This window comes from Notolepis coatsorum (assembly GCF_963971535.1).
Source record: "Notolepis coatsorum genome assembly, chromosome: 5".
NCBI lineage: Eukaryota > Metazoa > Chordata > Actinopteri > Aulopiformes > Paralepididae > Notolepis > Notolepis coatsorum.
The window spans coordinates 126,285,222-126,300,857 of record NC_140169.1 but is presented as its reverse complement, the minus strand read 5'-3'; the positions used below and the strand labels follow the sequence as shown (position 1 = coordinate 126,300,857).

Genomic DNA, 15,636 nt, shown 5'->3' with positions numbered 1-15,636 from the left:
GGAGCCGATGTATATATATTTTTATTGCAGATGGTAACAGTTTTCCTTTTTTTGTATCCACTTTTTTCTCCCATTTTCTATATTTTTCTCCCATCCCAATTTCGTATCATCCAATTCAACCCTCCCCTGTCACAAACGCTGTTTCTTGCCTCCCACAAGCCGGCTGCAATGTGGACTAAGTCATACATAGCACAAGTCCCCTCCGGTACTTGAGGTAACAGCAGTCGCATCTTTTCACATGGGCAGCTCGATCTCTCAGTGGCGAGGAGTAACGCGTGGGAGGCTCACGCTGCCCCCGACACTTCCTGATTCTACTGCGCAGGCGCACCAACCGACCTGTAGGAGTCGCTGTCCACAACGCCCGATCCCCACCCATCAGTTTCCCACCCCCTAATACGGCCAATGTGTATTAGTATGAACGACCAGCTAAACTGAAAGCAATGTGGAGCGCTGGGCTCGAACAGGCGAGCCCAGCGTCTCCGCATTTGTGGCGAGCGCCTTGCCCACTACGCCACGTAGCCGCCCAGATGGTAACAGTTTTCCTTTGGGGACATAATTAATAGTTAATAATAATCAAGTTGTGGTCAGTGTGTTAACACATTGAGTGCCAGCAGGGGGCGCACTATTTATCGCTTGAATGCCAGCCTTTTTGGACTGATTTTCCGATATTTCATGATTTTCGCGGAGCTATTTCTATATATATATATATATATATATATATATATATATATATATATATATATATATATATTTTTTTTTAAATCTTTTTTCCCTCCTTTTTCCTCCGATTTTCTCCCATCCCAATGTTAGTCGTTATGCCAATTCCCAATCCCCTTCCTGGTCGCTGCGCACTTACCCCCCACAGTCGGTCTGGGAGAGTGGAGGCTATCACGTGCTTCCTCCGACACACGTCTAGCCAATCAACCGCTTCTTTTCACCTGGCAGCGCGGACTCTCACTGAGAGGGTGTAACGTGTGGAAGGATCACACTACCCCCCTTAGATCCTGTCCGCGCTGAGCAGGCGCCCCGACCGAACTGTAGGAGTCGCTGTTTACAACGACCCGGACCCACCCCTCCAGCTTTCCCACCCTCTAATACTGCCAATTGTATTAGTGTGAACGGCCAGCCAAGCTGGTGACAACGCCGGGAGCTGGATTCGAACAGGCGAATCCAGTGTCTCCGGCGTTGGTGACGAGCGCAATCTCCGCTACGCCATCTGACCGCCTGCTATTTCTATATTCTATATTATGGCTATGTGTCTAATACGCCCGTCGCTTATCAATGACTTGCTTGCAGTCAACATGTATGAAACGGATCGTTTCTTCATCAGTACATTTCCCTTTCATACAGTTTTGAAAAACGTTTTTGGAAATTACTAGAAGAAAAAAAAAAAGATTCCGTGATAATAGCTCTTTACTGGAATACACACGACAACACGTTGTCATTTTCCGGCTGATTTATGAATCGTTTTCAAACGCTAGATTGTCGATAGTATATGTGTACTTATGTACGCTAGAGAAGCGGGCTGAAAAATGGATTATCTATGACCTAGTCAGCGGCGCTAACGTCATACACGCACATACACACATATGGGACACGTTGCGAAATATGTGAAAAAAACATCTGATTACCCCAAGACTGGTAACATAGATTCCTTACCTCACATCAGATGTTCTGCAAAAAGATTATTCCAATTCCTGATCGCCATTCCAAATATCGATTGCGTTTATTGATCCAACGTTAGGTACTAGAAACAGATAATCCACGCTGCTCTGAGGGTCCACAATGAATCCGATCGTCTCCGGTTACATGCCTGAGAAGTAAAATGTGGAATCCGGAGTTTTTTTTTATCATGCATTTTCATTGAGTCCAATCCAATGGGTGCATTACCATCCGGGAGACGATAGGGGCGGTATTTTCCCTGTTCGAGCTCATAGACAGTCCCAATGATAACGTGAGGCTAGATTGATGAAAAATGAATGGATATCGCTAATAAAAGCAATAACGATTAAATAACGAGATTTCTCGTCCCTGGCACTCAAAGTGTTAAAGAGGCACTATGTCATTTGTTGTATGTTGTTTCATGTACAATTAGCCAGTTTGTGATGCACACTAAATAATCAAATAAGCTTTCATGTCAGTTCTGTGAATAAATAACATAAATCCTGCTATTTACGGGTATTATTTCTTCTTCAGTTACACCGATAACGTGATGTATCGTAGATAACATTTCTTAAAATATAATCGATATATTGTGTATTGTGATATTAGCGTTATGGAGGGCCAAATATCAGTATCGCATTGTAAAATGGTAAATGGCTGCTTTTTTATATAGCGCTTTTAACCAAAGCGCTTTACAATTTGTTGCTCACATTTGTACCCATTCACTCACACATTCACACACAGACGGCGGAGGCAACCATGCAAGGTGCCAACCTGCTCATCGGGAGCAATTAGGGGTTAAGTGTCTTGCTCAAGGACACATCGACACACTGCCCAGGAGGAGCGGGAATCGAACCGGGAACCTCCGGATTGCCAGACGACTGCTCTACCTCCCGAGCCACTGTCACATCGTGAGTTACTCATATCGTCCCACCTCGAATCTAAATACTAATGAATTAGCCTCCCTCAGTTAGATAACTGATCGTTGTGGCTGGTCTAAATAACTCCAGTGAGCGACAGCAGTTGAAACACAGACATCTGTAACATACTGTTAAGTGTCCCGAGGGCCTGAATATAGACTGCAAGCCATCCTTACTCATATGTATTCCAAAGGGCCTCAACTAAAAGTCCATCTCAGCTCAGGAAATATCCAACAGACATACTTAAGGCACAGCCGGCCAGATGCGTCTGCTACTGTTGTAAAATAACAGAAATATCGGCTCATTTTATCATCATCTCTGTGAATTGATGGAGGGAATTATTTAATAATGGCCTAGGACTCATGCCAGTAGCAAAGTTTTAATCCAAAGTTTTAGAAACTTCTCACAACCCCCGAGATTGGCATCGGTGAACTAACCAACGGCAGTCGATTAGAACCACCTTGGCCAGGTGCCATGTCTGCACTCTGCTAGTCTCACTCGTACAGGAAATGAAAGCACTGAGATATGTAAAATTCTGAAATCGACTGCATTCATGAAATATTCACCAGCACAGCAACATGATTTCCACCGGTCGAGAAGAGGCTACCGGAATACTAAACTTCCTTACCCTATGGGACACATGGGGAGACACAGGGAGGGAAACCTAACCGCTTCACAGAGAAAAGTGAGGGCAATGAAGATGCCCCGTCATACATCTCATCCAGTCGGGGGAAAATGATGGGAGAACAAGCCTCTGGCTGCATCAGTTAAACCCAGACCTATACACCTCTACAATATTATACCTTCCACACCCTTCCAGTCCCATCACTGTGGTTCAGCTCACTGAGCCAATTGAAGGTGATTAAAAACCAAGAGGGAGACGAGGAAAACAATGTTAGTATTCACCTCACCATCTTGACTTAACAGCTCTGGAAATTGAAGCACTGCCGTCAAAACAACAGCAGCTAGGATACTGTGGTGCATACCGTATTGGTTCCGAAACTTTCGAATATAAGACGACCCCTCTTTTTCCAAGACTTATTTTTGGAAAAATACTTTTTTGAAGATCAAATCATGTTTTTATGAAGAAAATAATTGTATTAAAAAATAATAATGATAATAAAACACTGTTTTATTCAATCTGTGTTGTTATTTTTCATCATCTTTTGGTAAAATAATCTTTTATTAAAAAAACACATTGAATAAAACAATAGGCTGTTATCTTTTGGTGAACATCTCTGATGTATTTATAAGGCGGTCTTTTTGGGCTCACCATCTTCGATCAATACATATTTCTTGGCTGCTCTACGATTGTTTGATAACTCTGCTTTGTGGACCACCATGACCTTAAAATTGGCATCATAACGCCTCCTCTGTTGTTTGTTAACTTGCCCCGACTTTTGAGCCACTTCGTCCGAGCCGATCGCTGTGCCTCTCCATCTCTCCGGGCAGCTATCGCTGTGTATGTGGTTTTATTTTTATTTTTATGCACCCGTCACTGCAGGCAGTGTGTGTGAGGAGAGGGAGATACAGAGAGATGGAGGCTTGCTGGGGGGAAGACTTGTTAGCACGATCGGTCATGAATGTATAATAAGATGACGCACCTTTTTCAGATTTTATTTTAGATTGTATCGCACGAGACATGTGGTAGTCTACATCCTATCCAGACTGACAAGAGTCTGCCGTCGACTAATAACATACCTCTTCAAACAATATCTGTAATAATAAAAAAAGATATGCAAGTACTGTCTTTTTACTTTTATGAAATACTTTCATGCCAATATGTCTATACTACTATGCACTTGGAGTATCAAGCTTGATACTATTTGACGAACAATGCCACTGACCCTTAGCTGCCAGAGATGTACCCCTCTTGCTGACCTGTTGTTCACAATTTGTAAGTGGCTTTGGATAAAAGCGTCAGCTAAATGTAAATGTAGCGCAACGACCAGGAGACTGTCACAAGCGGGAATTGGTATAGCGACTAAATTGGATTGAAATTGAATTGCATCGTGGGAAAAGAGCCAAAACAATAGGTAGTTTGTATGTGTAAGAACAGACACTGGGACGATGGACGCACCGTGTTCCGTCAGCCTTCCAGCTGACCTTGTATGGGTTGTGTTCCAAAAGCCGAAGGTTCCGCCGATCCATGGAGACAGGCTGCGCTCCGGGAAAGCCGCTCCTAGAACCACAGGCACGCGCTCCGTTTGAATCGACAAAATAAATCTTACATACAGTATGACGTGGGTTTACAGTCATTTCAGACCAGTGACACACAATAAACACTGTAATAAACAATAGCACAGTAAAAACAGCGGGGACTGGAATTTATTGTACTGCTCCCTTTCCTATGACAAGGGGCAATAAAGGTGATTCTATGCAGTTTTTCCCCGCCAACAGCGATCTCTCTCACTTTATTTTTATTCTGACTTTTTTTTTTCTCTTTTTTTTTACTGACCAGACATTTTATTATGTTTTTAATTTCTGTAATTAATTGTATTTATTACTTTGACTATCAATGGCGTTGTGTTTTTAGATACTTTTACATGACAATGCAAGTGCACTTTGGGCAAGTATTTTTAGCAGCAGACGGGATATTTGACCTTTTCATGGTTAAAAACAAATACGTGGCCTATATGTATGTGTGTTTGTTTTGTTGTGTTTTCTTATGGTACTGCGAGAGGTATTCCATGTCGTGCTGATATTGTCAAGACAAATTCCTGTGTCCATTATGATGCATTTGGCGAATAAAGGTGATTCTGAAGCTCATGCAGCATAGCTCTCTGCAGAAGCAAAAGAAAATCTATTTAATCTTAAAAGTGTCCTCCAAAAAAAAGGGGAAAAAATAGGAGTGAATCCATACAACACTATATGAATCACTGGCAACACACGCACCCACCCACGCAGACAGAGAGACAGAGAGAGAGAGACAGAGAGAGAGAGACTCCTTACCTTTCCCACTCTGCCAACTCGTGACACTTGGTTTGAACCGATCCCAGTTTGGGCTGTGTGGTGATCTGTGTGATACCTTTCACTGTGACTCCTTCCAGGAAAACTGCACCCTGAGAGAAAAAGTTAATAAACAACAGGTTGGTACTTGGCCGGTTTGAAGGGAGAGAACACATTCACACCCTCCCACACAAACGCCTCCCACACAAAAGCATGTCTCCCCAAAACAGGCCTCTGAAAGGTCTCTGAGCCGGCGCTCGGCGGCAGTGTAAAACCTTGGAGGCGGGGAGAGCTAGGCCTCAGTCTGCCTTGAGAAAATGGATGCAAGAAAACGTGTTTCTTTCAGCACCTCCTTTCTCTTTCAGCACCTCCACTCCTATGTCTCGACTACTAAAATCACATTCCGTTCTGAAATCAAAACCTCCGCTTCGAAATAGGCATGTGCCTAAGATTTCACGGAGTGATTATCTTGGCCAGAAAATACCTAGATTTAAGGTAATTAGTGTGCTTTTTATGATCTTCGATTAATACTAAAACATACTGCAACTGCAATATACCCAAGAACACAATTTTGCTACAAGAGGTGCTTAGGGTTCTTTTTCCTCATCTCTGGGCGAGTTTCAATTACGATTACGGTAGGATTTTCTTTTGGGCTTCCCACGACAACAAGATGATAATCTGTCAAATCTCACCTTTCCTCATTGAAGACGCAGCTCAGTTTTAAAGCCCTAATTATCTCCTGACGACACAAAACAACTTCCTTTTTAAACCTCTTTTTTGTTTCCATTTCTTAACCTTTCTTATGCATTTTACTATTATTCCTAATTGTTCCATCTTGGTGTAAAACACTTTGTAAACACTGCTTTTAGAATTAAGTACTGTATACTATAACTACTACTGCTCTTTATTTATGTATTTATTTTGAATATGTATACTTAATATGAATATGTATGCTGCAACCTGCCTCGTCTTCAGCCTTCCCAAATTCTCTGATTTCACAGCAGTCCTCCGTTCCCTCCACTGGCTTCCAGTATCTGTTTGCATCAAATTAACAAGTATGCTCGTTTACGTGCTTGAAATGGTGCACCAACGAAGCCAGAGCACAGTGATTATAGAGGTGCTCCTTCAGAGAACCTAAAAACTAGGGATGCACCAATATGAACATTTTGGTGGATAACCGATAATACATGTTCTGTTATGGCTGATAACCGATATTTACCAATATCAATAAGGATGGTAAATGGACTGCATTTATATAGCTCTTTTATCCAAAGTGTTTTACAATTTATTCCTCACATTCACCCACTTACTCACTCACTCACACACAGACGGCGGAGGCAACCATGCAAGTTGTCAACCTGCTCATCTGGAGAAGTTAGGGATTAAGTGTCTTGCTCAAGGACACTTCTACATGCTTCAGGGAGAAGCCCAACAGGGAACCTTCGAATTACAAGACGACCTCTCTACCTCCTGTTTAAATACAAATCTTTTTTTTGTGTAGTCTCAGGGGAACTTTCTTGCCTGCATAATTTTAGTCTGAATTGCGTAAATGCCATGGTACAGGAGATGTTGATCAGGAAGAGAGGGCAGAGTTTAAGATAGGTCAGCTGGTCGCCCCCTGCTGCTCGCGGCTCCCCGGTATCGGTGGAACGATCTTTCCACTTCAATCAGGGCTGGATTCCATGTGGAGCCTCCATCTTAAGACAGAGATTCCATCTCTATAGACTTCATTTCATCACTCAACCCTTCTTCTCCAACCACACTTGGTTTCCCCCGGCTTCCAAAATGGCTTGATAATTGTCTAAGTTCTTTACATCTTTACACACAAACATTATGACAGACTGCAGGAGAAGCAATGCAATTTGACTAAAACCACTCCACGGCTTATGAAATCTGTAACTGAAAGAAAGGGGAAGGCGGCTCCCCAAAATCATCTCTCTCTCCTCTAACGGACGAGGAAGATTTGTGTAAATATATGCGATTTCTAGCGGCACGTCGTACATGACTGGACTCGAGAGGCATACAACACTTGTTAAGGGGGACCGCATTTCCCCCATATGTTCTACAACATTGCTCTCATTGCATGTGGTCTCGTGTCATGTGGCGCAAGACCAATGGACAGTCTTGTTTTCCACTTAACAGTCCATTCCCATCTTACCAGTTTTAGCCTCTCCTTCTTTCGCTTGCCAGGCGCCGACCCAGAGGAACTGGGACCCGACTCCTGGCCAATCACGTTGCCGTCGTCGTCTGCCTCCCCATCGTCGTCGTCGTCGAAGCACCACTCCGGCAGTGTGGGGGCGGGGGGCGTGTCCTCCACGTCTCCATAGCGACGGAAAAGCTCCTTGAGGTAGTCTCCCTTGTAGATCCCCGGGGCTCGGGACTGGCCGAACGCAGCCACTGCTGCCTCCACGCTAACCAATGAGGAGGAAGCGGATGGAGTTGAGATTGGAATTTCTAACCACGATGCAGCATGGTTTACATTAATAATTAATTATCAGCAAATGTGGAATATCACTGAAGCAACAATAAGGAAGGACCTTCATCAACTAACCAAGAAACTAAGAATGGGAAATTGTGATTAATTTCAACGCTGCTTAATCGAAAGATAACCATAATCATGGCCCAAAGAATTATATATGTTTTATTTATAAAAAAATTTATCCGTTTTTATTTTTCAAAGAAGATGTCAAAACAAAAGCAATTCTTCACATGTCTCATATATATGCCTAACACATGAAACCACCCATACAACTCAACAGACTGATGCTGACTATTTTCATTGTAGACCAGTGAGTCACCCAACAATGAATCTACTTAGCCGCTTAATTGTTCCTGCCCTTACAATAAATTATTGACTTTTATTATTTAATTTTTTATTTGAAAAGGGGGGAAATAATAATAATAACAATCTCACTGCTGCTGGCATTGTGAACCACAAGCAGGGCTGTAGCTGCTGTCAGACTACAGTGGAATTATGAAACAGGAGGGTGGGGGTGGCGGGTGCTCATCCTGCCTGTACGTCCACTAGACTCTAGAGCTCCCAGAGAATTCAGAGATTCTGCTAACCTTCCACGCCAGCCTCCCTCCACCTCTCCGCCTTGAGACACATTCATCCCCGTTCTGCTCAGCTGCCGTAAATTATTCAGCACCGCTGGCGTCTAGCGTGCAGTTCAGTCTTCACTAACCAGGGAGGCTCTTTATGAAGTGTGACATTATCCAGACTGACAGCGTGACTTTTCATGACATCACACATACAGAAGCCATCGGCAGGGCTAGTGCTGCTTCCACGGCAACATGCCCCAAATCCTTTCAAAGGACTGAGAGGGGTTAGGTTCCTGAATAGGGCAATGATACAAAAGGCTAGGGGAACTCTTGCTGGTTTCGGGCTGTATACGAACCGCTGCGCTTCGCTCGCTTCATATCACAGCCAAGCAGATGAACATAGACCGAAATTAACTTTAGATCTCCCAGAGCAGGGGTCGGGAACCTATGGCTCGCGAGCCATATATGGCTCTTCTGGTGACAGCATATGGCTCCCAGAAATAAAATAAAAAAAAAAAAAAAAACGTTTTTTTTTTTTTAATACTTGTGATATTTCTTAATAATACTGTGTCATTTTAAAGTAAACAGAAATTAGTTTTGAAAATACAGCTAATAGTATCTGTAGCTGAAGATATAGCGAGCAGAGCTGGCGAGGGAACACAAGTGGACAGAAATTAAAAATCTTCAACCTGAAGACCAGCTGATTCTTAAAACTTGGAACGAGCTTCCTGTGACATACCACACAATGCAGCGTGAGTATTGCCGTATTGACCATGTTTGGCTCTACATATGCATATGGGCAGTCATTCTCGCATATGAGGAACATTAAGACCAACCTACGCTCATGTTTAACTGATGGAAGCCTCAACGCCTGCATGAAGCTCAACCTCAGCACGTATGAACCAGATTACAAGGCCATCAGCAAAACCATGCAGCACCAGAAGTCGCATTAAAAGTAAGACATATTTAATTTATTATACGTTAAAAATACTATATGGCTCTCAATGAAATATATTTAGAAATATTTGGCTTTTATGGCTCTCCCAGTCAAAAAGGTTCCTGACCCCTGTCCCAGAGCAACAGTATGTCATTAATGTCATATCATTTTATTTGACCTGAACATACAATCTAAGCTACTTATTTGTCAAACGCTTACCCCCGAAGTTGTTGAAATGGTCCAACTACTCAAAATGTCTGTTTTCTGGGCATACGTACAAATGTGTTATTTTCACTCCAAGGCACATTCGATTCATCATGGCGACGCCCCCAGAAAACAGACTCTCCGCTGAGATTTTGAGAAGTTGGACCGTTTCAATAACTTCGGGGGTAAGCATTTGACAAATAAGTCCCCCGGATTTTATCTTTAGGCAATACAAAATGCTTCTGTTAAATATAATTAATACATGACATGCCGGGTGATCTAAAGTTGATTTCAGTCCATGTTCATCTTGCGCGGCTGTGATATGAAGCAAGCAAAGTTTAGCGTATATATACAGCCAGGAATAAGCCGGGGGAACTGGTGTTGTGGTCCACATTAGAATGCACTAATATGGGGCAAGGGAGGAGGCTGGAGTTACACACAGGGTGTTTTCGTTTAGTTTTCAAGCTGAGTTTCGCTTTCCCGGTCGCAACGTAGTGGCAGCCGAGTTAGACATTCGTTTTGCCTCCTGAGCACAGTGATGTAGTACAATGCCAAAGCAGTAGGTGGCAAACATGAAGGCAATTTTCAACCAATCAGAACTTGAATGTGCCAATACACTTCCTGCTAAAAAATATCAACAAGCCGCCATCTTTAAATGCCTCTGTGAGCTATTTAGCCACTGTAGCACTTATTTTTCCAAAGTATCCAAAACGAAAACACGTTTTCAGCGTTCCCGCTAGGGCAATGCGTTTTCCTGCCAAAACGGCATTTCTATGTACAGTAACTGGGACAGCAAACGTATTCATTCAGCAACAAAACAAAAACACCAGGCCTGAGGAACATATACCATCTCTTGCGGAAAAACAGTCCCTGAGCAGAGGGGGGGGGGGGGGGGTGTTGCCTTACCTCCAGTCCATCTTCTCCACCAGGTATGCGCATATGAGGAAGCCTGTCCGGTTGAAGCCATGTGTGCAGTGAACACCTGTGGGAGAACAAAAGGATACAGACAACACAAATGTCAAAAACTGTCACAGAACCCCAATCTATAGCCTCACTGTTTGTAATTTGAACAATGGGCAAGCAAGCAATTCCCAATGGCCCTGTCATTTTTGCTGCCATCTTATTGAATGCACAATCAATTGCATCGCTCCTCCTTTGAGATACACGGAGGACGGCATTGATGTCTACTGCATACTGTGCATTAATTAAGCCTGGATACGGGTGGAACCAGTTGTCCTCCTAGCTACCTTCAAAATAAGCAAAATCAGTGTCTGAAAGCAGCCTGTGGACACCTAGAGGCTCTAACACTGTGGAGGAGGTGTTAACTGGGGGCGGACACAACAACATGGTGCTTAGGGATTTCATTCATATTTCTTCTTCTCCTATTCCAGGGGAAAGCAAAAAGTTGAGCCGCGAGAACAAAGGTAATGTTAAAAAGGTAATCCACCCTGCGATATCAAGAGAGACACTATTCACCGGGTGCACGACACGAGTCTAGCTGTGGTAAATAATATCATCTCTGTCTTTCTCCTACAGCCACCAGGCAAGGGAAGGATACCATATTTGTCTCATATCACCAACACTAATGGAGATGGAGTCAAGTCCTGTGGAGGGATGGAGAGAATCAGATTTACCAGCACCGCCGTCTAATTTGGACTTGTGCACCAAAGCGACAACAAAGAATAAATCACCGGGTGTCTAAAGAGAGGACATGCTAAAATGACATTCATACATTCTGCCCTGAGGCTCAAACTATTTCATTTACAACATTGCATAGAGCAACAATCAGCATGCAACAGTGTCTCCGGGCTAGGTTTCAACTGGCTGGAACTAGGGATCAGAGAGCCCCCTGCTGTCCTACACATAAAAACGCAACCTGAGTAGTTATGATTCCTTAGTGGTCTACGCACGGCCACCCCGGGGCACTGCATGCCACTGGGTGAAACAAGAACATCATTCCAACCACGCAACCTGACTGCTGGAGGGAAAATAAGCAAACAAACACTTTGAGACCAAAAAGCCTTGAGGAAAGAATAAGACAGTGGCAGCCTAATAGTTAGAGAAGCAAGCTCAATACTGGCAGTTGCCAGCTTAAATCCCTAGGCCAGACGGTAAAGTGTAGGCAGGGAAGTGATGAAAAGCACTACTGGAGTGCTCTTGAGCAAGCCCCACCACCGCCCCCCACGCCGCCCTTTCCCCTCCGGTGGCCAATAATACAGGACTGTGGTTGTGTTCAAGTTGAGATAGGAGTCGATTAAAATCAACCAACCAACCAATCAAACCATCAATCGATGAATCAATCAAACTTTAGGTCTATATAGCACATACTGAATTTAAACATGGATTATACCAGCAGGAACACGTTGCCTCACTGCATACATGCAACATGGTCCATGGAGCAGCCGGGATGCTCAGAAACATACCAAAGAAATCACAGTTTAGACACTTTAACACTACACCATATTTGATCTATTTATTACTAAAAGATTTACCTCATTTTTGCATTTTGTATTCTAGTTTTGTATTATTGCATATTTTGTATAGTGTTTGGTCTTTATTCTTTTGATGAAGCACAATCTCGGGGGACCTACAGAACCAAGCATTTCATTGTAACGTACATGTACCTTATATGACAAATAAAATAAAACTTGAATCCACAAAAGAGCATTTGCACAGGCGGACTACACTGTAGATGTAGAACATGAGAAGTCCTGCTTTTCGTCTGGGCTTAGGTAGCAGCTGGTCCCACATTCAAGGTTTCTGATCTACAGGTTAAGTTATTGCCTGGCAATAATATTCAGTGTAGAAGTGTATATACGAATGTATGACTTTAGGGGGTAGGAAAACGAAACGGATCTACGGTACTTTAAAAACAAACAAAAAAGAATATCTGTATGTAAATGTGTTTCTGCTTATGCATTATTATTATTATTCATACAATCTGTAGGAACACTACATTAGATCTGTAGATCAGTTATTTTCTACTCTCTGAAGTCATGCTTTCATACGTCCACTCCTCTTACTCACTAACGGAGCAGAAAGAGCAGGCAAATAGCAAATGTTGTGTGGATTTAAGATTACAGCACACAAAAGACTGCAAATCAAGATAGCCAGACAAAGGTTCAAAAGTGGAACTTAAAAGAGAAATAATAATTAAAAAGAAATAATATACGATTACGATACGTTTATTATGGCCATAATTTCACACATATCCCCAAACTAGAAACGGCCTAGTACAAATTAATGTGGTTACATGTGATGTCATCTATTCCAGGAAGTATTAAATACAGCCCAGTGAAATCAGGGCACCCGACGGCGACCATCACATTTTGCTACCATTTTTGGAGAATGTGCAACTAAAATGTATAACTAGGCACACAAGTCTGTTTAATTTTATTAATATATTATATTCATATAAAGAAATGGTATTGCCTATATTTATTGTCTGCTCATACCTGTATCTCCCCTCCCACCATGTTGCTATGACACCTGAATTTCCCTCAAGGGGATCAATAAAGGAATATTTATATATATACCGGTATATAATTTTTCTTATCATTGTGTATCATGTTAATAATTTCACAATTGTTAATCACTGGGAGAGAGAGAGAATTGGAGTGTGTGTGTGAGTGAAAGAGAGAGAGAACCACCATTAGAGAGCGAGTAGAGTGGGGAGCTAATGCATGACTCTCGTCACCATAGCAGCGTGCGCTCTCATCGCCTTTTTTATTTCATTTATTTTTTAGACCCTCCTGTGCCACAGTGGTCCCAAAATTCAGATGAGGGAGTCAGCACAGGGGATCCCGTGAAAAAGCAAAGGCCTAACGTCTTGACAGGAATGGCTCACACAATTTACCTGGCTGAGATATTGCAGACAAAAAAAAGCCATGTATTGCTGATTCGACCACACACTTTAAAGACGAAAAAGACAAAGTACTCGAAAAACTAAATAAGAGCATGAGGCATAAAACAAAAGATTCAGCACCATTTCCAATAGCCTGTTGGAAGTAGTCATCTGCCCATCGGTCTGCAGAAGAGACAGTAATGACAATGAACGTCATCGCCGCATACCTCATAGGAAAAGAAGAACCGCCATTCACAAAATGCAAAGGACAGATTGAATTGCTTGGGCTGGTCAGGTGCTCCTAAAAGTTAGTGGAAAATGTTACTCTGGAGCCCTGGAAATTATGAACATTTAAAATGATCAAGATTTTAGTGAGTTTGATTGACAGTTCCTGGAATGACAGATGCAAAGGCCTTGATATATATACAAGATAAGATAAGATATTCCTTTATTGATCCCCTTGGGGAAATTCAGGCATCATAGCAGCATGGGGGAGGGGAGGTACAGGTAGTAGAAGACATACAGGTACAGGTCACAGAATTATAGTACAGTGAAGAAAAAATAAAAATAGAATAGAATATACAGTATATATACATCACAGAGCTTAATTTCATACTTACTGGCATATGTAATCAAAATGACATCACATGTTCCAAATCTTTACCCCAATAACTCTAACTGACTGAATTTGTGGTTTTGGTGTGTTCCTTTAAGTAAATTAACACTGCAGCTATAGATAACAAGGGAGAATATATAACATTCTGGCTCCATCTAGTGTATGTTACAATACATAGTTTAATTAAGCCTTAAATTAGTATGTTATTATTAGGGATATGTATGGATATCCGGTTAACCAGTCATTTTGAATTAACTGGATATCCTTAATTACTTAGTTAATTCGCTTTTTTTTATTTTTTTATTATTATATTATTTTGTATTTATTTTATATGGTAAATGGGTAAAAAATTAAATGTTAAGTAAATTGAGCACAAGATAGTAATAAGCGAATGAGCCAGGTCTAGATCATTTCATGCTTTCTGCCAGTGCCAAGAAACAGCTGAGGCTAAATGAGAAGCTCTCCCTCCGAGAGACGTTCTCAAGCATCAACCTCCACCACACAGAGATAGGAGCCGGGAGGAATAGAGACGTTCTCAAGCATCAACCTCCACCACACAGAGAGAGAGGAGCCGGGAGGAATAGAGAAACTCTTTGTATTTTTGAAAACTTGAGTTTTGGTTTCCCGTCCACATGATAATGTCCTGTGAAATAATGTCCCTCTTATTTGGTTACCAAGAAAAGTGCTTGTTTTTACCACTGAAACAGAAATAGAGTTCAAACTAAAGTCTTGCTCTGAAATCCTGTGAAGCGTGTCTCTTTACCTTGCGATGCAGTTGGATGCACGAGATGTGTGTGAGAGCCAGAGAACCAAACAAGGATTCTATGGACTGGAATAACATTACCACTAAACGTTTGTTGCGTTGGAATACAGCTAACTTAGCACCATCTAAAAGATAAAAACAATGGTTTGTGTTTTGTACATTTCCAAGCTGTGCCAACAACATGTTGCCTACTTCACGTAGCATTCATTGACTGTTAACACTTTAATCGCCAAGGACGCCTAAACTCGTCATTCCCCGCCATGCTAATTCTGCCAATGACGCCGTAACACGTCATTGAGATCAATATTTCACAAATCTGTGATCGTAATCATATTTCTCCCGCGGAGACTTGAGATATACTGTTGATCCCCTCTCAACTCTCCAACGGTTCAAGAGCACCATCTGGTGGCCGATCGGCGGATCGCCCAAACCGGAAACGGAAACTGGTGCTCATCCAAATTCGGTCCGATCACTCGCTATAGGTCCCGGGACTCGAGCTAGACACAATGGATAGCAATCCGTTACCAATAACTCGATAAACAACATGATTTGGACGTATATACTATTATACAACCTGGAGATGGATCGCATATTTCAACATCCCATAATAGGAATATTTTTGCTCCACGCTCATCGCCCAATGGCCCGAGGAGACTGGGGTGAGTTTCAGCGTTTTTTTTTACCGTGTTCGATACAAAC

General features: G+C 42.3%; 1 protein-coding gene across 2 annotated transcripts in view; it reads right to left on the bottom strand.

The window, feature by feature from the left end:
- The window catches only part of rngtt (RNA guanylyltransferase and 5'-phosphatase), a 348,813-nt gene that overhangs the window by 328,555 nt on the left and 4,622 nt on the right, over positions 1-15,636 (bottom strand). For both annotated transcript variants that reach the window (XM_084314923.1, XM_084314924.1), the window contains exons 5-8: positions 10,621-10,696; positions 7,690-7,942; positions 5,535-5,644; positions 4,663-4,764 (exon numbers count right to left, since the gene is read on the bottom strand). In XM_084314923.1, coding sequence (XP_084171049.1) covers positions 4,663-4,764; positions 5,535-5,644; positions 7,690-7,942; positions 10,621-10,696 — 541 coding nt within the window. The remainder of the gene's footprint in view (positions 1-4,662; positions 4,765-5,534; positions 5,645-7,689; positions 7,943-10,620; positions 10,697-15,636) is intronic.